The sequence below is a fragment of the Antrostomus carolinensis genome, unplaced genomic scaffold (genome assembly GCF_000700745.2).
Source record: "Antrostomus carolinensis isolate BGI_N321 unplaced genomic scaffold, ASM70074v2 scaffold7424, whole genome shotgun sequence".
Classification (NCBI taxonomy): domain Eukaryota; kingdom Metazoa; phylum Chordata; class Aves; order Caprimulgiformes; family Caprimulgidae; genus Antrostomus; species Antrostomus carolinensis.
The window spans coordinates 67,607-89,551 of NW_010311375.1; the positions used below are offsets into that span (position 1 = coordinate 67,607).

General features: G+C 39.9%; 1 protein-coding gene across 1 annotated transcript in view; it reads left to right on the plus strand.

The window, feature by feature from the left end:
• The window catches only part of FAT4 (FAT atypical cadherin 4), a gene marked incomplete at its 5' end in the record, with an annotated part of 70,302 nt that overhangs the window by 25,454 nt on the left and 22,903 nt on the right, over window positions 1-21,945 (plus strand). The window contains 3 exons of the mRNA XM_010166712.2: window positions 4,933-5,113; window positions 9,255-9,505; window positions 12,298-16,647. Of these exons, the coding sequence (XP_010165014.2) occupies window positions 4,933-5,113; window positions 9,255-9,505; window positions 12,298-16,647 (4,782 nt within the window). The remainder of the gene's footprint in view (window positions 1-4,932; window positions 5,114-9,254; window positions 9,506-12,297; window positions 16,648-21,945) is intronic.

Genomic DNA, 21,945 nt, shown 5'->3' on the forward strand with positions numbered 1-21,945 from the left:
TCTTCTCTTTGCTGGTTATCCCGCATTTGAGAAGTAGAAACTGTCAGGTTAAACCATATTTCTTCCCACTGTCACCTTCCTGTATTTAGTTTCCTTTGTTCTACTTGCATTGCTGCATGTAGCCAATATTTTTTGTCCTATTTCTCTTGGATGGGAGGAGGAAAAAGTTGAGAGGACTCCTTAGAACTTCTAAGCTGGCACATTTCCAATATCATCATATTTTTGTGTCACAAACAACCGTTGATGAGTGGGGCAGAAGACCAGCTTGTAGGTCTTTGCCAGTCCTGCCTTGCTGGGAGAAGAGAGGTCCTGCCCCCATGCTGCTGCCTGCCCACCACACAGTCCTCCACAGGTCTTCCTTCACATCACCACATCAAATGTCCCATGCAGAGAGAGCCACAGCCCAGCGGTGACCAAGCCTGAGGTGGCCTCTTGTAACCTCCCATGTAACTCATCTTCCAACAGGGGCCTCCAAGGAGCAGACTCCCAAGGTCTGCTCCTTCTCTTCATCCCCAGACACATGTTTACTTGCAGATGTAAGCAAAAAGCTTAAATTTTTGGAAGAACATCCGTGGGAAGCAATTTTCTTCCTGAACTCGGCGTTACTATTTTGACACTATCCCAGGTTAATCTTTATTTCAACAGTGACATGTGGACATTTGTGGGACTGTCTGCTTAATGTATATATATATGTACAACTGTCACCTACAAAGTAAACTGTTCAGTTCATAGAAACAGACCACAGCACACAGAGATGTGAAATTCAAAATATTAATAATAATAATAATGATGATATATTCATGTCATCGTCTTTTAAATTTTAAAGATTTTATATTCACTGAGCAGTCAATCCGGTCTTTCCCATTTAGTTTGTGTAGTTAACTTGATGTTCTCCCGTTATTAATCATTTGATGGTTCTTTCATTCCTCTGCCTTTCTAGAAAACTTTTTTTCAAAATGGATATCCTAAGTCTCTGTGAGACACAGTATTTTTGAATTTGGAAAAAAAAAATAAAAATAGAAGTAGCATAGGACTCGAGTATAGCTCTAAATAAGAGGTGTCTGGAAAAGAAATAGTTTCTACTTCTGCTGAAAAATAGTTCAGACTATTATAAAAAAGGGGTGTACACACACAGCTTGTGTGGCTGTGTACAGCAGTTTTAGGTAGGTTGTAACATGTCTGGTTTATTAAAAACTGTTTGGAGGCATCTTGAGTGTTCAGCTAATATTGCAGGATTTACACAAAATTTACTACACTTATTTATGCAAAATATGAAGTGCAGTTTGAAATAAAAAGGGATGATGCTCTAGCATAGTAAGAGTAACTGACTTGGGAAAGATTTGCTATCGAAGCAAAACTAAGAAATCTGGGAACTCAGCCTGACCATGGAAACTAATTCTCTCACCACAAATATGACATGTACATTTTATGAAACCTACTTATTACCAAAGGCCAAATTCTGTGGTCCTTATTGCAAGCACAACTTTCACTGAAAGTTAACTGAGGACGGTAGAATTTGGCCCTGAGCTCTTTCTTTTCCATAGAAAATTACTTCATTTGTAATTTCCTCTTCTTATATTTCTCAGTAACTGCAGAAATATGAGCTAGTGATTTAATTTCGAGTGAATAAAAGCTCTGAGTACTCTTTGTGAAATTGCAACTTTATCTTTCAGTGTAATAGAATAAAGGAGTAAATTTGCGGACGTGATGTTTCACTTAGAGGGGGGAAAAATATATTTGGATAACTACATAGAGAGGAAACCGATGTAAATACGTGAGTTTTTCCACCTAAGTAAAATGAGAAAGATTTGGGGTTTTGAACTGAAGAGCAGTGACTTGGGATGTTGCAAACAACTGAATTAATATTGGACTTCTGGGATGTTTCTGTGAGCACAACGCAGCCACAAACTAGTGCTGAATGAGGTGATCTGGGTTATTTACATTACCCTAGCTAATTTGAGTAGTATGGTGCTCAACCTTGGCTGGTATGTTCACTTCTCTGAGGCTGATAGCAGTATGTTCATACTGCGCTGTACAGTGCCTTGTAGGCGCATCTGATGGGGAAGTGGACTTGGAGAATAATGGTGTGGGGTGTAAAAGGGGCTGAGAGAGGGCTGGGATTTGTCCCTTGGAGCGTTTGTTTGGGACACTGTAAATTCAGATTCCTCGAAGAGGAAAGGATACCAGGGCTGGCTAGAGTCAAATGGCTGAGCCAAAAGCCATTGCTATCGGTGTAATCCTGAGCAGGAGGACAGCCATAGCCCATAAGCAGCTATTACGTCTGGCAACCCTTTTCACTATTTCTGTGATATGACCAAAGATTTGATAGCCATGCAGGAGAAAGAACAAGCCCATTGCTGCATTTTGCTGTTAGTAGATGTCCACGCGGGACTTTGCCAGCCAACAGGAACAGGTTCTTCCCAGTCTCCTCTCTTCACCAGTTCTGTGAGCATAGCTAGCACGACACTGAGAGCTGCGCTGGAGCTAGTCCCATCACCCCAACGTTGGGTTACCTCTCAAAACACTGTCACTGCAGTTCATTTTTATGAATAAACCTGCAACATGAATTTTCCACCATTGGCTCTTTGCATTAGCAAATACATTTAAAACAATGAGTTTCAGGTTTTAGCTGTGAGTGAGCTTTCTTTTCCAGACTAAATTGCATTACTGATGCTCTTTGCATGTGACTTACACAAGATTAATTTCTGAATTATGTATAAATTGTTTAATCACCTGTGAAACCTAACAACTTTCAACTTTTCATTTCATTGACTGTGAGATGAATGTCGATTAAATGTGTTTGGAAGGCCAGAGCTTGATGACACATGCAGCAAACACCACTGAGGACTCTGTTTCATTTAATGCAGTAATAGTAAACACTGCACAAGCAATATTTCAGCAATCAAGAATGCTATGGCAGTATTTTCTATCTATATGTGTTTGGCTAAATGACAAAATCAGGGAGGAGAAAAAAAAAAGGGTAAAAAATGAGTCAGACTTAATGCCTTAATGTAACCTTCCTGGCTGAAAGTATATTAATTGGCAAAATGAATTACCTCAGACTAGACCAGAGAAAGACTTCCATTGTGCGTGGCCATGGCATGAAACCTATACTTTCTGCCTTGAACGTTCTTTCCTCAGTGTCATGATCTGTGCCATCCGATCAGCAGGCTTCAATGTCAGCCTTGTAAGATTTATAGCACCTTTCAATGGGAAGCTCTTTCGTTCAGTCCATTTGTGCATTAAGCCAAGTTACTTTGAAGTATTTTTGTGGTGAAAAACCTTCTTCCCATGCAGAAGCTGCTCCCAGCTTCTTCCTACGGTGCAGTGTGTTCCTTTTTCAGCCTGCAAGGGTTAACATGTTGGAGAATGAGTCGTTATTTCTTCTTTTCATAGAATTGTAGAATGGTTTGGGTTGGAAGGGACTTTTAAAGGTCCAACTCCTCTGCAGTGAGCAGGGGCATCTTCAACTAGATCAGGTTGCTCAGAGCCCCATCCAACCTGATCTTCAGTATTTCCAGGGATGGGGCTTCTACTACCTCTCCGGTCAACCTGTTCCAGTGTTTCACTACCCTTATCATAAAAAATTTCTTTAATAAAAGAGTCTGATGTCTGGAGCCCTTGCCAGGACTACATGAGACCCAAGAGCAGATCCTTAAGGTTGAGTTCCAGCAATAACCTCAGGTCACAGCAACCCAGTCATCTGCTGTGTTGGGTGGACTATGGCGGTCAGACAGGGGCTGCCTGTGTTTCATCAAATGACAGCTCCATATACTATGTGGCAAGGACTTGAACCAATCTCTGGCCCAAAGCATTTCATAATTTTTCTCCCCAGTCCAGCAAACGTTCAGTTGTGGTATCTGTTTGAGATTGAAGGGGAAAGCGACACAATCTTGGGTAAAACAGACATGGTCATCATCTGTCTTTTGAGTAAAAGGGGCCATAACTCATGTGGTTTATGTTCCATTATCACTCTCTCCCCCTTTTTGTTCTGTGTTCAAAGAAAGGAACGATCTCATTTTTTTTCAGGAACCCTCAGTGAACAATTTGGTTAGCAGAAGATGTTTTGCTGATTCTTGGCTGAAAATAAGTGTAATAGACTGGCAAAGCTAACATAAACTTCTAAAGCTCTTCATTGTCTTATTTTGGATTTAACAACGGCAAAATTTAAGAGAATAACTACTGAGAGATTGCACATGAATAAACATGCTATTTCTCACTTGTTTCTGCTCCTCAGAGTTAAGTATCAGAATAACAAGGAGGATGAAAGCCATAGGTTAAATAAATTCAGTCAGATTTCCTATATAAGCCAATATCCCATCCAAGCGAGCATTATTTGCTGCTATAGATGGCTGCTTCTACAGAGAAATCAACTCTGAACAGAGCTGGAGACACTGCAACCTTCTCACCCTACTCAGAGAAGGTCTCACCAGGTCAGGAGTGTGACCGGCAGTGGGAAAGCCATGCGGAAAGCTGGGGTTTGCCACTGTTTCCACTTTGTTTGCAGATAAATAAATTGAGGGCTGGAGTTTTCACGGCTGTCAGCGTGCCACCTTTGAATGTCTCCTCTTAGAGAAATAGGAAAGTCAACCACATGTTCAAATTGGTCCTAATTGTTACAGGAAGGCTTCTGAGCCGTTCCAAGACCATCTTTTTCCGCTGAGCTTGTATTACAAAATATTTCTGGAATTAGATGGAGCAAGAAAAATAACTTATTATTTTTTTTCTTTATTTCCTCCTCTTTCACAACTTGTACTTTATGTTGAGGTGCCTTTGAAACAAAGCTGACCCTGTCCTGTATGTTGAATTAGCTTTCTTGCTCTGTGAACTGTGACATGCTGGAGTGCTAGGCTTTAAATCGGGGATGGCAGACCTCGGATTCACATGGTGGTATTTGTAACCTCTAGCATTTTGTATCCCACTTTCCCGCAGGATCTCCTGCCCTCACTGGCACTGGAACCATTGCTGTCACGGTGGATGATGTCAATGACAATGTTCCCACGTTTGCCTTTAACGTGTATTCCGCCGCTGTTCCGGAGGATGCTCCTACGGGGACAGATATTTTGCTCGTAAGCTCCTCAGATGCTGATGCTTCTACAAACGCTGTTATTAGGTAGGTCATTTACTGTTGCTGTGTGTAACACTGCCTCATACCTTGCCTGAAGATTTGGTTTTTTTCCCCAGTGTCCATCACTAACATGCCATAAAGCTGTAAGACACAAAAGGACAGCTATATATGTGTAGATAAATTATTTTGGCTGATGAGGTGCTTTTTTTGTTGTTTATAGTCTTTTAGGATTATATTCTTATGTTCTTATCACAAGAAGAGTTGCAGTGTTATTTTAGTTTTTTAATAAGCGAAAAGCAAACAAGTTTAATGTGCACCTGAGTGCAACTGTTAATAGGATAGATTTGTATTTCTCAATAAGTGTAGAGGTAGACGAATTAAAAAATAAGAAAAACCTAAAGAAACCCTGAAACTCCAAATAATATCGTAAATGGATGAAGCACTTCAGCTTGTGGTCATTATATATATGTTCTCTGCATAAAGGAAATACGATCTAGGCTGTGCATGATCATCATTACTGACTGCCATCAGCTTGCGTAGCCTTTGGAAAGGCTTTCGCCTTCTATTTAGCATAACTTTTAGAGTTGAGGCCTTGTAATGAAGGATATTAATACTTGTAATACAAATCTTATAAAATGCATTCCTGAAGAAGCTAGAAACTATTGTTTTTGGAGGCTGACAGACTTCTTAAATATTAATCAAAGGAGCTTTCAGGAAGAGATTGCTGGGGAAGAGGAAGATGTACTTTTCAAACATTATTAATGAATTTACTATAAAAGCTGACTTTGCGACAGAGTTAAATAATAATTTAAATTTTTTTTCCACTTATGTTCAAATGAAACCACTCACCCTAAAAAAAAGTACAGAATGTATTTTGCAGCTTGAGTCATCTTTAAACTTTAATTTTTAAGATGGGAAAATCTAGAAATGAGTATCACCTTTTTGCATAAAAATGTCCAAGCTAGTAGATAATGTTAATTTTGTGGTAGCATACATATGTTTGGGGAAGGCTTCAGTATCTTATCTTGACCCTTCAGTGGCTTTTCAAACCTGACTAGTTTAGATGGCTGTTTATGCTTATGGTCAGTTAAAGTCTCAGTTTACAATTAAAATTACACAAGGTGAGGCGTTAAGTTCATCCCATTCAGAAAACCAGTAAAAAGTTAGAATTTGGCATTTTTTATTTAAATGCCAAATGGTTTGCAGAGCTCAGTTGATGCAACTTAACTGGGTACTGGGCTGAACACTGGCCATTCTCAGTTTCACAGACAAGAGTAATGAAGATGCTGAGTGGCAGTGACTAGCTGAAGATTATCCACTGAGGACTGATTCATGGCGAATAGAATACAAAGCATGTTCATATTTGTTATTAATCAGAAGGACACATGTAATCTCTTCACATTTAACTGTTGTGACTGCAAACACCTGTATCTCTGTTTCCAAACTTTCAAAACAGGATATAAAAGTAGCTTCTTTATTTACTTTTATTAGTTCACCTCAGTTCATTCTTCAAAGTGCAGAAGAATATCACTGTGGTTGTCACTTCTTTAAAAAAAAAAAAAAAAAGGGAAGTAAAATAAAACAGAACTATGTTATGGCAAAGCAATCTTGTAATGTTTTCTCTCTAACTAGCTACATGCTAAAAATAGAAACTTCATGTTTTGACATCTCTAAGTATATGAAAAGCAACCAAAATTACCATTTATTAAATTGTGAAGCAGTGAAGTTTTTAATTCTATTCACTCCTACTCTAAGAAACTATTTCTGGCAAGCTCCTTTAGAAAAAAGAATTCCATACAAAGCATGAATGATTGTAATGATTATATCCCATAATCAGAAATTATCAGGGTGCTCTCAGATTTCTTTAGTGTAGTTGAATTGCTTTAATATCTCTGCCATTAGTCTTTGTCATTCACTCAGTACCTCATAGTAGAATGGTTGATAAAAATGATTTTTTTCCTTCTAAGTAGCTCTTTAAAAATGGTTTTCAGGGTTTGTTTTACAGTTTTTAGATTCAGGAACATACTTTGTTTTTCTTGGGCAGAATTTGTCCAGATTCAGCATTTAGAGTAATGCAAATCTTACAATATGACTAGTATTACAAAACTGGCAAAAGCCAGAGGGACCAGAACGTGTGAAGTCTTCTTGTCAGAGGTGCTGAGCACAAAGAACTCCTTTTCAGTCATGTTAGAGCCTGTTAGAACCTGAAATCAAATCTCTGGTTTCCAAAGATGGTATGTAAAATTCTCTGCTAAAATTTTCAGCTAAAGTCAAAAAATGGACTGTGTCGTGCAAGAAGCAGATGATCTTCTGTGAAACTCTTACATATCCATACATGCCAACTCTTTTTCTCTTATTGCTGGTAATAACCCGTGAAGTCATTAAAGGAGGCTGATGAGGTTCTTAATGACAATGCACACTTGAACAATCTTCTCAAAGATAGTATAGCTGAGTCAGCACAGACTAGTTGAAAAAGGCCAGACTTTAAATGCTTCAGTCAAATTCCTTTTATGCTCGTTGTCACCATGAAAGTTCCAGGGGGTTGGGGGTATTTTTGGCTTTGGTTTGGAATTTTTTTGTAACTATGCTGTGACACACTTACATTGTCCAGTTGGTTTGCATGCAGTTGTACTCAGATATAACTCAGAATATCCTATGGCAAATGTAATTTGTCTTTATTATCTTTTTCTTTTTAAAAAAAATATATATAAGGTTTCTATAGCATCTTTCCAATGCTAAAGCTTGAGCCATTCTATAGATGTGGAAATACAGAACAGTCTCTGTCTGTGTGACACCTGACACAGGGTTAAAGCATTGCAAATCACAGATGCAATTTGCTCCTGCTTCTGCTATTTGGGGAGATTTAAGTGGTGCTTTAGGCTTTGTGCATGTTCTTTCCACCCTAGATGCACCTTGCTGTGACTGGAGAATAATTACATATGGCCATCACATTATATCATAATTAAGCAATTAAAGTATGCTCATGGCATTCTGTAGAGATTAATGACTGAAGAGGAGAATTGCCACAGCTTATTACACAAGCTGGCTATCAGTCCTCTAGGTGAAGCTTCTGGCCTGTGTTATTATTTCTGTCATAACCTGTTCTGATTTTAAAAAGGGGAAGATGGGAATATTATTCTCTTTCATAAAAGCCATTTTCTTCTGAATCTTTTATAGAATCATATACCTCAAAAAAGCTGCTACTGTGCTGTACCAGGCTTCTCTGAAGAAGCAATGCTAATCACAGCTGTGTTGGTTTTTGACAGGGTTATGATACTGAATGTGGGAATTGTTCATTTTAGCCAGTTTTTGTTTCCTTTGTTTTGTAGAAACCCCATTATCTGAATTAATAAAAAATGTAATGTTAACCAATTACCTTTAAAATACAGCCCAGTGCTCCACATGTTCTTTGAGATTCATTCTGTAGGAGCACAAGTTCAAAGAGAAAGGACAAATTCACAGTGCTGCTAAGCCAGAGGTAGCCTGTGTGACGCTTTGCGGTAAGCACACAGACGGTTCTTATCAAATCATATTTTTGCACGCACACAGGGATGTGTGCACACACATATACACCAATCAAGGGCCCAATTCTGGTCCCAATTAGTCTCTATTAACATAGCTCTGTGGTTACTAATTTGCTAGGAATTACTAGGAGTTAACATTGTAATCTTGAATAGCAGAACTTGGCTCATTATCAGGAAACAATGCAAATTATAAATCCTCATATTATTTTGTAAGATTGTCAGTCTTTTATTTCAGAAAATAGTATTTTTTTAAAAATTATATTCTGTGGATTCAGTGAAGAGATGTGTCAGCCTTTTGGAATAACACCCAATGTATTAGCCCAGGGAAATTAGTTCTAGAGGATGCCTCCCGTAGGCAATTTTGAGAGTATGTCCGACTGTATCTCCAGATGTACAAAGGTGCAGCCTGCCCCTCATTTATTAGGAATCTGTGTTAAGCATCTACACTTGGAAATCACCAGAAATATCACTTATGAGAGGTCCTGAAATATGGAAGAGAAAAAAAAAGTGAAGACAGATGGACAATCAGAAGAAAATCTGTGTGTTGATGCCCATCAGCATGGTGGTCTGAAGAGTACAGAAAATAGTTACTATCTGAAGGCACAGGCTGCCTTTATGAAATACTAACTGAATTTTTCTTCCTTGCTTTTACTTTCAACCAGCTATAGGCTCACCGGTGGCAATTCACAATTCACAATCAACCCATCAACAGGACAAATCATCACCAGTGCTCTCCTCGATCGAGAGGTGAGGGAGAACTATACTTTGGTGGTGGTGGCGAGTGATGGGGGCTTCCCCAGGGCTCTCTCCAGTTCCACCAGCGTGCTGGTCTCCGTCACCGATGTGAATGACAACCCACCCAAATTTCAACATCATCCCTACGTCACCCACGTCCCATCACCTACCACTTCAGGTAACCTCATCAATAGCATTGCTTGGGATACTTTAGGTGGCATAAACATCTTCATGAAATGCAAAGCTGTGCCACGAGAAATGTTTCTGAGATGTTCCTCTGCAGCCATTTTTGAGGTTCTGTTCCATGGAAATTAATAGTGGCAAGGCTCAATATATCACTCACAATTTAGCAATTTTTTTTAGTTTGTTCCTTCCATCCAAATTCAATTCTTGTCCTGCAGTTATGTAAAGAAGACATAGACTCAAACACTGATTTTTTTGCCCTCTTTTTTTTCCTCTGAAAGTCTCCTCCTGCACGTAGTGGCTCTTTTTCCACCCTGAGCAATTCTTAAAGAGGATTTTGTCAACCTCTTCCCAAAAGGCCATATCTATATCAGAAGTTAATTATGTTGCCTTTCCCTGAGCTAAGCGGTGAAGTAAAATAAAATAAAAGTAAAGCCAAGCAGCAACCTTCCTTTTGTGGAACCTACACCCAAATTAATGTGACTTCACTCAATGAAGGAATTAACTTCTGATTCAGTTTATGCTAAACAAGCCTGATAAATAAATAGATCAGAGATGGGTAAGTTCAAAATACTAATATTTTCTATTTGCAGAATTGGCATTGCAAGGGGAAAAAAGGAGAATATGTGTATTTGCATGAGGATGGAGAGATTTACTGAAAGATTCTGGTATTTTGAGATTATTTTTTTCCTAAGATTTAAAATAGAGTAATAGTGGGACCTCTACTATCTCAAAACACTGAAAGGATTTTATAATCTGATTACTGTATTACCACAGATTCACCAAACTGCAGTCAGTGTGGAAGTCGGCAACGCTGTGTGTTTTCACGTGCATATGCATATGCATACATGGATATGTGATGCCTACAGAGAGGATTCCAAGACAAACGGTTTACAAAACAAATTTTCCTTTAAAAGAACAAAAAAAAGGGGCTTATTTCCATGTCTTGGGTTTTCTCTCTAAATTTTAAACAACTGCAAATACTTCTCCTTTTTATGGAAGAATGAATTTGTTTACATTTCTTCCTTGTTTCCAGAACAGCATTATGAAATTATTTTATTATTACACTGGCGAATCTCTGTGTATTCTGAGTAGGGAACAGTGCCTTTGTGTGGTTTTGTTGGGGGTGTTTTTTTAAATGTGTTTATGAGGAGTACACATAAGTTTAACTGATGTTTTCTGGCAATACATTTTTGGATGCTTTTTCTATGAAGCCTGTTATAACTAGAAACATATAGAAAGCCTAAGCTATGTTTACTCTGTTTTTAACCTGGCAAAAAAACTAAGGATGCATGCACTTTTTTATTTGCAACTTCCTCAGCTGATAATTCACTTTAATTTAAAAGGAAACATTAATATCTTTTCACATTGTTCTGAAAGGCTGTTGACAGTGATGTTTACTAGCAGGCATGGCGTCCATTAAAAAACAAACAAACAAACAAACAAACCACATAACTTTATTTCAGTCCAATGTAACACGTGAAATAGCTTTTCCAAAAAAAGAACAAACCCTCATAACTTGATCAAGACTTTTGCTTTTATTCCAATCACAGAATATCTAGTGTACATTTTGAAAAGCAAAGCTTAATTTCCTTGTTATTTTTTAATCAGGTTTAAAAGAGGGAACTAGTAATAATAATACTTAATAATTTAATTTACTTAACTGAGGCAAAAGTGTTTTTTTTTTTTTCTGTCCTATTTCTCACAAGGATTTTAATTCTGTTCTCGTCTAAATATTCCTTCCCCTGGAGTACAAATCATTGCATATGACAAATAGTGGCATGAAGTCTAGTTTTAAGGGGACACTGTCAAAGTCATTCCTGCCTGTAAATGATTTTGCCTTAAGAGGTTGAAAACAACGTGGTTTTTAAATTTTAGTACCAGTAAAACATCAACAGTGTGTTCTGCAAATTGGTTGGACAGTGTCAAATTTGAAAGGCATGCTGTGGATTAGATCTGTAAACCCTGGTGTAGGACACCCTGGATTCTCCTTGCAGATAAGCAAATATAGAGGTTAATGCAAATAGTGCCCGTATAGTCAAGCTCATTGTGAAGCATAAATTTGAAAGACCTCAAAGGTAATATATTCATGTTATTGCACTAGTGAGCAATAGTTTTGTATTTCTGTGTGATTTTACCCCTATCTCAGAGGACCAGAATGCTTTTAAAAAAGCAGTCCCGTTGGTTACTGTCCTCGGAATGCTCTTGCAAAGTCAGAAGCAAGAGGCTATTAGGGACAAAGGAGCAACATCTGGGCAATAGGAAGAAAAGGAGCTACCAGGGAAGGTGGATGTGTAGGGTAAATATCCACGGGTGCTGCCTGTTCACCTGCATAACCTTAATAGTCACTGAATTCCAGGGGGGGGTGTTTTATGTGGATAAATAAACTATGAGTAATTAAAAAAAAAAAAATCAAAATAACATTCAGTCTTATTATTTATGGCTTTCATAAAGTGAATGTTCTAGAAATGAGACGCTAGACTTCCTAGAAGTTGCAGGTCCATTTTCCAACGCAGACATGTATACAGCCACTGACATCTGTCCATGCTTTTCTCTGAATGCAGTGACCTACTTTTCAAACCCACATTTTCTGGCTGCATGCGTGTCTTGTGGACCCACGAACTCACCTACCCTTTGTTGAACTTATCATCTTGTGTAAAAAGCAGTCCCTTTTCAGAGCAGTGGAAGGAGGATGATACTGCTCCGGGACATGCTTCTGAGTGAGAAGTTAGCATCACGTTTCCTGCAATCAGCAAAGAACTGCCCTAACTTTGTTCTCTGTTTCAGGCTCATTCGTGTTTGCTGTGACTGTGACGGATGCAGATGCCGGCTCCAACGCTGAGCTCCATTACTCCCTTGTGGGGAAGAACTCTGAGAAATTCCACATTGATCCAGTGAGGGGGGCGATCCTGGCTGCGAACCCACTGACGGGAGAGTCTGAAGTCACCATTTCTGTTCACGTGAGGGATGGTGGCCGATACCCCAAGACAGACTCTACGACTGTCACCGTGAGGTTTGTGAACAGAGCCGAATTTCCTCGCGTTCAGGCAGATCAGGAGACCTTCACGTTTCCTGAAAACCAAGCAATCGGTACGCTTGTCACCACTGTCTACGGATCTTCAGCCAGAGGCGACTCCTTGTCTTACTACATCGCCAGTGGTAACCTGGGCAGCACCTTCCTAGTTGACCGGGTGACTGGACAGCTTTCTGTTGGGCGGGCTTTAGATTTTGAAGCCATACAGAAATACGTGGTTTGGATTGAGGCCAGAGATACAGGCTTTCCTCCCTTTTCCTCATATAAGAAACTGGAAGTAACGGTCATAGATGTCAATGATAACGCGCCCGAGTTTGAGCAAGATCCCTTCGTTGCAGAAATAGTGGAGAACCTGTCCCCACGGAAGATACTGACAGTGGCTGCTGTTGACAGGGACAGCGGTCTAAACGGACAGCTAAATTATGAAATAATTGAGGGCAATACGGAAAATAGTTTCAGTATCAATCGAGCCACTGGCGAGATCAGAAGTGTCAGACCCTTGGACAGGGAGAAATTGTCTCAATACACACTAACCATAAGAGCTTCAGATAAAGGTACTCCTCTCCAGAGCACGACTGTCAAAGTTATCATTAATGTTTTAGATGAAAATGACAATGCTCCGAGGTTTTCCCAGATATTCAGTGCTTCCGTGCCTGAAAATGCACCTCTGGGTTTTACGGTAACCCGAGTCACAACGTCAGATGAAGATGTTGGGGTGAACGCAGTCAGCAGGTACTCGATAAGGGATACGAGTCTCCCATTTACCATAAATCCCAGCAGTGGGGACATCACCATCAGCAGACCACTAAACAGGGAGGACACAGACCGCTACAGAATAAGGGTCTCTGCGCATGACTCTGGGTGGACAGTGAGCACGGATGTCACCATATTTGTCATGGATGTCAATGACAATGCCCCACGATTTACAAAGCCATCCTATTACCTAGAGTGTCCTGAGCTTCCTGGGATCGGGTTGAAGGTCACCCAGGTTTCAGCCACCGATCCCGATGAAGGGTCGAATGGCCAAGTCTTCTACTTCATAAAATCCCAGTCCGAGTTCTTCCGAATTAATGCAACCACAGGGGAAATTTTCAACAAACAGTATTTAAGGTACCAGAACTCCAGCGGTTCAAGCAACCTCAACATTAATAGGCACAGCTTCATCGTTACCTCTTCAGACCGAGGCAGTCCGCCATTAATGAGCGAGACAACCGTCACCATCAACATAGTAGACAGCAACGACAACGCACCGCTGTTCCTCACCCATAAGTATTTCACTCCCGTTACTAAGAACGTGAGGGTTGGCACAAACTTAATTAAAGTTACTGCCGTGGATGACAAAGACTTTGGCTTGAATTCTGAAGTGGAGTACTTTATCTCCGATGAAAGCAAAACTAATAAATTCAAACTGGACAGGAATACGGGATGGATTTCTGTGTCATCTTCATTAATGGCTGATTTGAACAAAAACTTTCTGTTCAAAGTGAAAGCAAAGGACAAAGGTAATCCTCCACTCTCATCCGAGGTAGCTGTTGAAATAGTCGTGACAGAGGAAAATTACCATACCCCCGAGTTCTCTCAAAGCCGTATGAGCGTTACTGTCCCGGAGAGTCACTCTGTTGGAACAGTGGTCAGGACAGTTTCAGCCCGAGACAGAGATGCCGCTATGAACGGATTAATCACATATAATATTTCCTCTGGAAATGAGGCTGGCATCTTTGCTATTAATACAACTACGGGTACGCTGACACTAGCAAAACCACTTGATTTTGAGTTATGCCAAAAGCATGAGCTTGTTGTTACTGCCACCGATGGAGGATGGGTGTCCCGAACGGGCTACTGCAGTGTCACTGTTAATGTTATTGATGTGAATGATAATTCTCCAGCATTCAGCCCTGAGGACTACTTTCCCAACGTGCTAGAAAACGCCCCCAGTGGGACAACTGTTATCCGTTTAAATGCCACTGATGCTGACTCTGGACCTAACGCTGTGATTGCATATGCTATTCAGTCCTCAGATAGTGACCTCTTTGTCATTGACCCCAATACAGGAACGATCACCACTCAGGGATTTTTAGATTATGAAACAAAGCAAAGTTACCATTTAACGGTAAAGGCTTTTAATGTTCCAGATGAAGAAAGGTGCAGCTTTGCTAGTGTCAACATCCAGTTAGAAGGGACAAATGAATATGTGCCCCGTTTTGTGTCCAAGCTTTATTATTTTGAGGTTTCTGAGGCAGCCTCCAAAGGCACTGTTGTAGGTGAAGTTTTTGCAAGTGATCGTGATATGGGAACTGATGGAGAAGTCCACTACCTTATCTTTGGCAACAGCAGAAAGAAGGGCTTCCAGATAGATGAGAAAAGTGGCCAGATCTATGTTTCAGGACCTCTCGACAGAGAAAAAGAAGAACGAATCTCTTTGAAAGTTCTTGCAAAAAATTCAGGGAGCATTCGTGGTGCAGATATAGATGAAGTGACTGTTAATATCACTGTACTGGATGCCAATGATCCTCCCGTTTTTACCTTAGGGACCTACAATATACAAATCAGCGAGGGTGTTCCTCCAGGCACCCACGTCACATTCGTTAGTGCCTTTGATTCAGATTCTGTCCCGAGCTGGAGCAGGTTTTCCTATTTCATTGGGTCTGGCAATGACAACAGCGCCTTTTCCATCAACCCACAGACAGGACAGGTGACAGTCACTGCCGAGCTGGATCGAGAAACATTGCCTGTGTACAACCTGTCTGTGTTGGCCATCGATTCAGGAACACCATCTGCTACAGGAAGTGCCTCTTTATTGGTAACTTTGGAAGATATCAATGACAACGGCCCTACCTTGTCCACCAGCCAAGGAGAAGTCATGGAGAATAACCGTGCAGGAACTCTTGTGATGACTCTTCAATCATCAGATCCTGATCTCCCTCCGAACCAAGGTCCCTTTACGTATTACTTGCTCAGCACTGGCCCCGCAACCAGCTACTTCAGCCTTAGCACCACCGGCGTGCTGACAACGACGAGAGAGATTGACAGGGAGCAAATCAGCGATTTCTACCTGTCAGTGATTACGAGAGACTCTGGCGTTCCTCAGATGTCTTCCACAGGAACTGTGCAGATCAAGGTAATAGACCAAAACGACAACCCATCTCAGCCCAGAGCAGTAGAAATCTTTGTTCACTATTATGGCAGCCTCTTCCCAGGTGGAATTTTGGGCAACGTAAAGCCGCAGGATCCAGATGTGCTAGACAGCTTCCAGTGTTCCCTCTCCTCAGGAGTCACCAGCCTCTTCAGCATTCCCAGGGGTACCTGCGAGCTGTACTCGCAGGCGAGGTCCACAGATGGCACGTTTGACCTGGCTGTCCTCAGCAGTGATGGGTTGCACGGTGCCGTCACCAGCAGCGTCCGGATTTTCTTTGCGGGTTTCAGCAACGCCACCATTGACAACAGCATCCTTCTCCGCCTGAGCACCCACAGCACCCGGGACTTCCTCACAAATCACTATCTCCACTTCTTGCGCATCGCCAGCTCCCAGCTGACAGGGCTGGGCACCGCCATCCAGCTCTATGGGCTGTATGAGGAGAGCAACCACACCTTCCTCATGGCGGCCGTCAAACGCGGCATCAACCAGTACGTGAATCCCAGTGGCGTGGCCACCTTCTTCGAGAGCATCAAAGATGTCCTCTTCCGCCAGAGCGGGGTGCGGATTGAGGCTGTGGACCACGACTGGTGCCTGCAAAGCCCCTGCCAGAACGGAGGGAGCTGCCTGAGGAGACTGGCGGTGAGCCCAGCTCTGAAGAGCCACGAGAGCACCCCCGTCATCATTGTGGCCAACGAGCCCCTTCGGCCCTTCGTGTGCAGGTGTCTGCCAGGATATGACGGGAGTCTGTGTGAGACCGACATCGACGAATGCCTCCCTTCCCCCTGCCACAACGATGGCACTTGCCACAACTTGGTGGGGGGTTTCTTGTGCAGTTGCCCAGAGGGCTTCACTGGCATGGCCTGCGAGAGGGACGTCAACGAGTGCCTTTCCAACCCATGCAAAAATGGTGCCGCCTGCCAGAACTTCCCAGGAAGCTTCAACTGTGTTTGTAAAACCGGGTATACAGGTATGCTTTTACTTCACTTTATCTTACGGTCCAGAAGAGTTGGAAAGAGAGCAGAAATGTACCTTTTTAGTGCAAAGTGGTCTGAATATGAGCATCCCCAACAGGTGAAGAGGTCATCCGAAATGACGTTCTTGTAGTTATGAAAACTCAGAAGACCAGGTGCTCACAGTATTATTTTATTTCAGCTCTGTCCTCAGAAAAAATTAACTTACACTTACAGAAAGATTTTTTACGAGAGCTATTTTAATTTATTAAATATGTAGAAAGCACTTCCAATGCTTAGTATGATTTTTCTGTTCTTGTTATTGTTATGCATATTGTGGTAGCATTTCAAGTCTGCTAGGAGTGTGCCAAGCAAGAAAACTGACCTCTACCCCAAATTGCTTACAGTCATACAAGACAGAAAACAGATGAAGGATATGGGGGAAAAAAAGAGAATTCAGGCAAAACGATGAAGCATGTCTGTTCTGTATTTCTGTCCCTTTGTCATGTATTTCTTTAATTTGCACCAGAAATGGCAGCAGCATTCCTACCTTTTCTGAGTATTTTTTTCTCTAATATTTATTACGTGTGCAAACATAGCAGCATTTTATCCCCAGAAATGTTTGTTTCTGTCATGAGTGTGATATTTAAGGAAGGTCTAAGAATTTTAACCATTGCTTATGGCCACTTTTTACAGACATCCTAAAAAAAAATCTAACCAGAGAAGATGCGGTAAGGCTTTCATTATCTTCTCTAAGGAGCATTTCTATATCTCAGATGCCCCAGGTCTGCACAGCCATGCTCACGGTGTGGGTATTCGGGTTTGCCACCACTGCCACCAAAATTCATCTGTAACCAGCAGAGTGATCAGGGGGTTGATTGTTCTTTTGGTTTTTGTGGGGTTTTTTTCTTAAACCAGATTAGTACAGGCAATGTGATAAACTTTATTGCAAAAGAGAAGGTTAATATTTTTTTTAAATAGAGATTTAACTGCTTCATTTGAAGCACAGCTACAGCAGTGGATACACAGTCAGTGTGAAAGGTCTGTTGCTGTAAAGGACACTGATGTGATCTTTGTGTGAACCTCATGAGCATACTACTGAGCCTCGGGTCAGGAGCAATTATTATTAATTGACAAGCAGTTCTAATTAAGTTACCAATCCAGGATTTTATTTCATGTTGTATTAGGACATCAAATTATTTTGCCAGGAGCATGGCAAAATAATTCTAGGGCATCTATCCCCTGTAAGTCTTTAGGTCATTAGCACCAGCGATTACATGGGCATATGTTTGCTGTTGCAATGAAACAGAACACTTCATTAACTCCAGCAGCAGCCTTTAGTATATGCCCCTAGCCTATAGTTTGAAACATTAAAGAAATGTCCAGCTAATTTTTTTCTGGTGTTCAAGTTCATGTCTTAATGTTCAACCGTTATGTCAGCTAAAAATAAAGTTCTACATGTGACAAGCTCAAAAAAATAAGAACGATTTAAGCGAGAAAATGTGATGAGAGACTCTTACAGTTTGAAACGTTGGATTTCTTTCACGGCATGAATTAAATGTGGCATCTGATATGAGCTTTCTTAAATTCCTTGTCAACACAAATAGCTTTAAAATAGACTACCACTGAGGCAGACGTTTCTATTTGGGAGTCAGATCTTTTTAAATTGGTTGGCCATTGCAGAATCAAGAATTATTTAAGTGTCTAGAGATTAACTGATCGAGACAGAAAACAAGTGGCATCAAAGTATGCAATTAAAAAGCAAAGTATCTTTGGAGTTGAATATCAGCAGAGCTTATTAGATAAGATCACAAATAATATTCAGTATATTTAGAAATTTTATGTCTGCAAAAGCATATTTGGAATTCTGAAAATTTAATATTCAATAGGTTCTGCAAACAAATGTCAGAATACAGATTATTTGAGAATGCTTGACACAGGGACTATTATGTCATTATTATACTGCCAACAGAAAGAGAGCACAGCTGCTTGGGCGTTTAATCCTGATTCATATATGATTAAAGATAGCCCCAGTGAATGTAAAAATAAAGCCTGGAATGGTCTTTTTATGAATATAAACCTTGAGTGCCTCAACAAAAAAACCAAAACAAAACAAAAGACATGCAAAATAGTGGATTTCTAATTCAGTTTACTATATACATAGCTTTGTTGCTTCTCTTGGAATGAAAATACAGTCTCATAATTGAATTTGCATGCTCAGTAAAAAAATATTTATATGGTACTGCATACAACTAGAAATTAGTATTTTCTGAGACAGACTCTCTGTTCACTGTAAATTAAGAGTACATGAGCTGTAGACCTTTATAATGGCCTACCTGAAAACTGAGTCTTACTTTTCCTTGATTTATTTTGTTTTGTCAGCTGCATTTCACTTCATCATACTGCCAAGGTAATGTAGTTCTTTTCACTGAATAGGATTATAAAGACTGATTAACTCAGAGCAACGCCATTAGGGTTTAAACAATCTGTTATAATTACATCTCTTAATGATGATCAGGTTTTGTTTTTAAAATAATCACTTTCTGGAGGGAATATACTTTGTGATTTACAGTAGTTGTCTGCCCTTCCTTTGAACCCTTCATTTCCTGTTTTCCAGGACTCATTAAGATGAAGGAATGTAGGTTAGTGAAATTGTTTCAAATGCAAGATTAAAATACTAGAACAACCACTTTAAAAGATGGACACAGAGAACCACAAAAACTAAAACTCTCAAATCAGCTGAAATCTGAAACCCAAGAGCATTCAGCTGGTATCTGTTCCTGTCAAATTTTTCAATTTAAAAAAAATAAATCACAGGAAGTTAGATTTTTGCATAAGCAAGCCCCTGGATGTGATATCATCAGCTTGAGGTGATGAATGATAAATGCTGGATGCTGTCTGTTATCAATTATCTAGCATTACCCTGATTTTCATAGTCTTCAGAAAAAAATCTTTCTGACACAAAAATGAATACCTCTTCCAATATTTCAGATGAGAAGAGATCTATAAACTCAACTAATTGCAATGTTCACCTGAACTGGAGTTTTACTGGAGTGGCTCTGGTTTGGAGTCTCTCTGGTTCCCAAAAACATCATCTGAGATGTTTCCTTCCTCTCGCTGGATTTGATACCTTGAAACACTAATCAAACGTCCACGATTAGCCTAATTCTTCATGCTGCCCAAATAAAATGATTCCCCAGCTGAGAAGTCCATAATAATCCAAATGTGTGCAAATGCTTCTTGAAAATTGACTTGCATAAGCCATGAAAACACATACATCTAGGAATTTTTCAAGGCATGTTCTTTGGGTGGGATAACGGTCTACCAGATCATTGCTCTTAAATTCATGTTGTAAAATTCCAATCAGCAAACTGTTGTGGAAAATGACATCTGAAAACCAAAACTACTCTAGTTTTGGGAGGTTAAGATCATTGGCATTATCTTTCTGGAAAGCAGTAAAACTGAGCACTTGGGCTTAGGTGAGGACACTTTTATGCATAGTGGCAAACAGCTTATCATCTTCTTCTATCCGGTAAGATTCCTTAAATAATCTGTTTTATCTGTGCAAGAGAGAATTTCAAAATAGCTAGTCCTTGTGTAAATTCTCTACTGAAGAAAACATCCTCTCAAAAACTCTTTTTATGCTTTTTTTTTTCTCTCCACAAAAAATGGTATCTAAATATAGATACCATTTACGGCAAAAGGAAGAACGGCAAAAAAATGGGTTTGCAAGCTATGGGTTTTTTTTTTCCAACTCTAAATCTTTAGTATACACCTTATTTTGTCTGTAATCCATGTAAAACCAGCAGGCCATCAGGGTGAACTTGAACAAATACACTCTTAAGGTACTGGAAAGCTAGCGTTAGCATGCTGCAAGGGAGATAACTGAAGGTGGTAGGACAACCTGTTGCCATCTTGGGATGGTTCCACTTGCTAGAAGAATAAGGTGTTAAAAGAAAAAAAGTCAAAGTTTAGTAGTTACAGGGCCAAGACAATGTAACTGGTATCACAGCAACTTATCTGGAGGAATCCCCACAGTGAAGAAAAGACAAACAAGAGAAAAACTCTGCTGGATAAAGGCCTGAGCAACCTGATCTAACTTTGAAGGTTGCCTTGCTTTGAATGGGGGTTGGACATCATGACGTCCAAGGTCCCTCCGGCCTAACTTTTTCCATTATTTCTGGAGTGTATGTCCTTGTTCAGAGGTCTAGAAAGATCCACTTCTGCCAAGCAAGTCTAGGAAACAACAACAGAGGGAAAAAATAGGAGTGCAAGAAGGAAGAACATGGTTTAGATGAAAAGGGAAGGGTAAGAAGGTGCACCGGTGGGCCATCCAAAAAGCAGGAGTTGACAGAAACCCTCTGAATCTCACCAGAATAACCAATAGAGGCTGCCAATAATAGCTTGAAATATGGAGACCTTTCCTTAGAGGATGGATGAGGAATGTCTGAGAGTTTCTATCTCGCAGGAGTATAAGGAGGGACTGACTAAAGATCTGAAGGTAACAGGAAATTTGAATGAATTGATGAAATTCAGGATTCTGCAGAAAAGAGATGGATGTCGCTAAGAGTTGTAGGTGGCCATACCATGATTTTTTTTTTTTTAATTGAAAATTAGTTATATACTAAATAAAGACAAGTTTCTGTTCTTTTGGTAGTTACATGACATTACATTATAAGGTTTGCCTATTTATTTATTATTTATCATTTTCTAGTTTGTAACTCCCATTATCTGTTTACTAGCTTTTTCTAATGATCTTGGTTTAGCAAAGTACTTTATTTTAAATTCTTATCTAGGACAACCATGGTGATAAACTAGAACAGTTATACTTTTGTCCTGCCGATACCTGGCTGAAGGACTCTTCCTTTCTAGGATAAACATGCTTAACATGCATTTAAAGAGGAAAAATAAGCTTCATAGACATCTTCTGTTGGATTGTTATTCCAAATGTAAATAGATACATTTTCTCCAGGTCTTTAGCACTTCAGTGAATGGCAAAGAACAGCAAAAATTTCTTCTTCGTTTTAAATAAATATTAGTTTTAATAGCTCTGATGAATTGTTAAATCAGAGTATTCGTCTTCTCCTGTGTCAAAACAGTTAAAATAAATGCAAACACACTTTTATTAGTTTCATGAATTATTCAAACAATTGTTAAACACTAAGAAGATGTTGTTATTCCCTGGTTAAAATATGTGCAGCTAAAATAAACACCCATACTCTGTTGCTGACTCAGCAAATATGCCACCTTTAATGTTAACTGAGAAGAAGAGTATTTAGTTAGATTGAATTGCAAAAAACTGAATAAGCCTTATT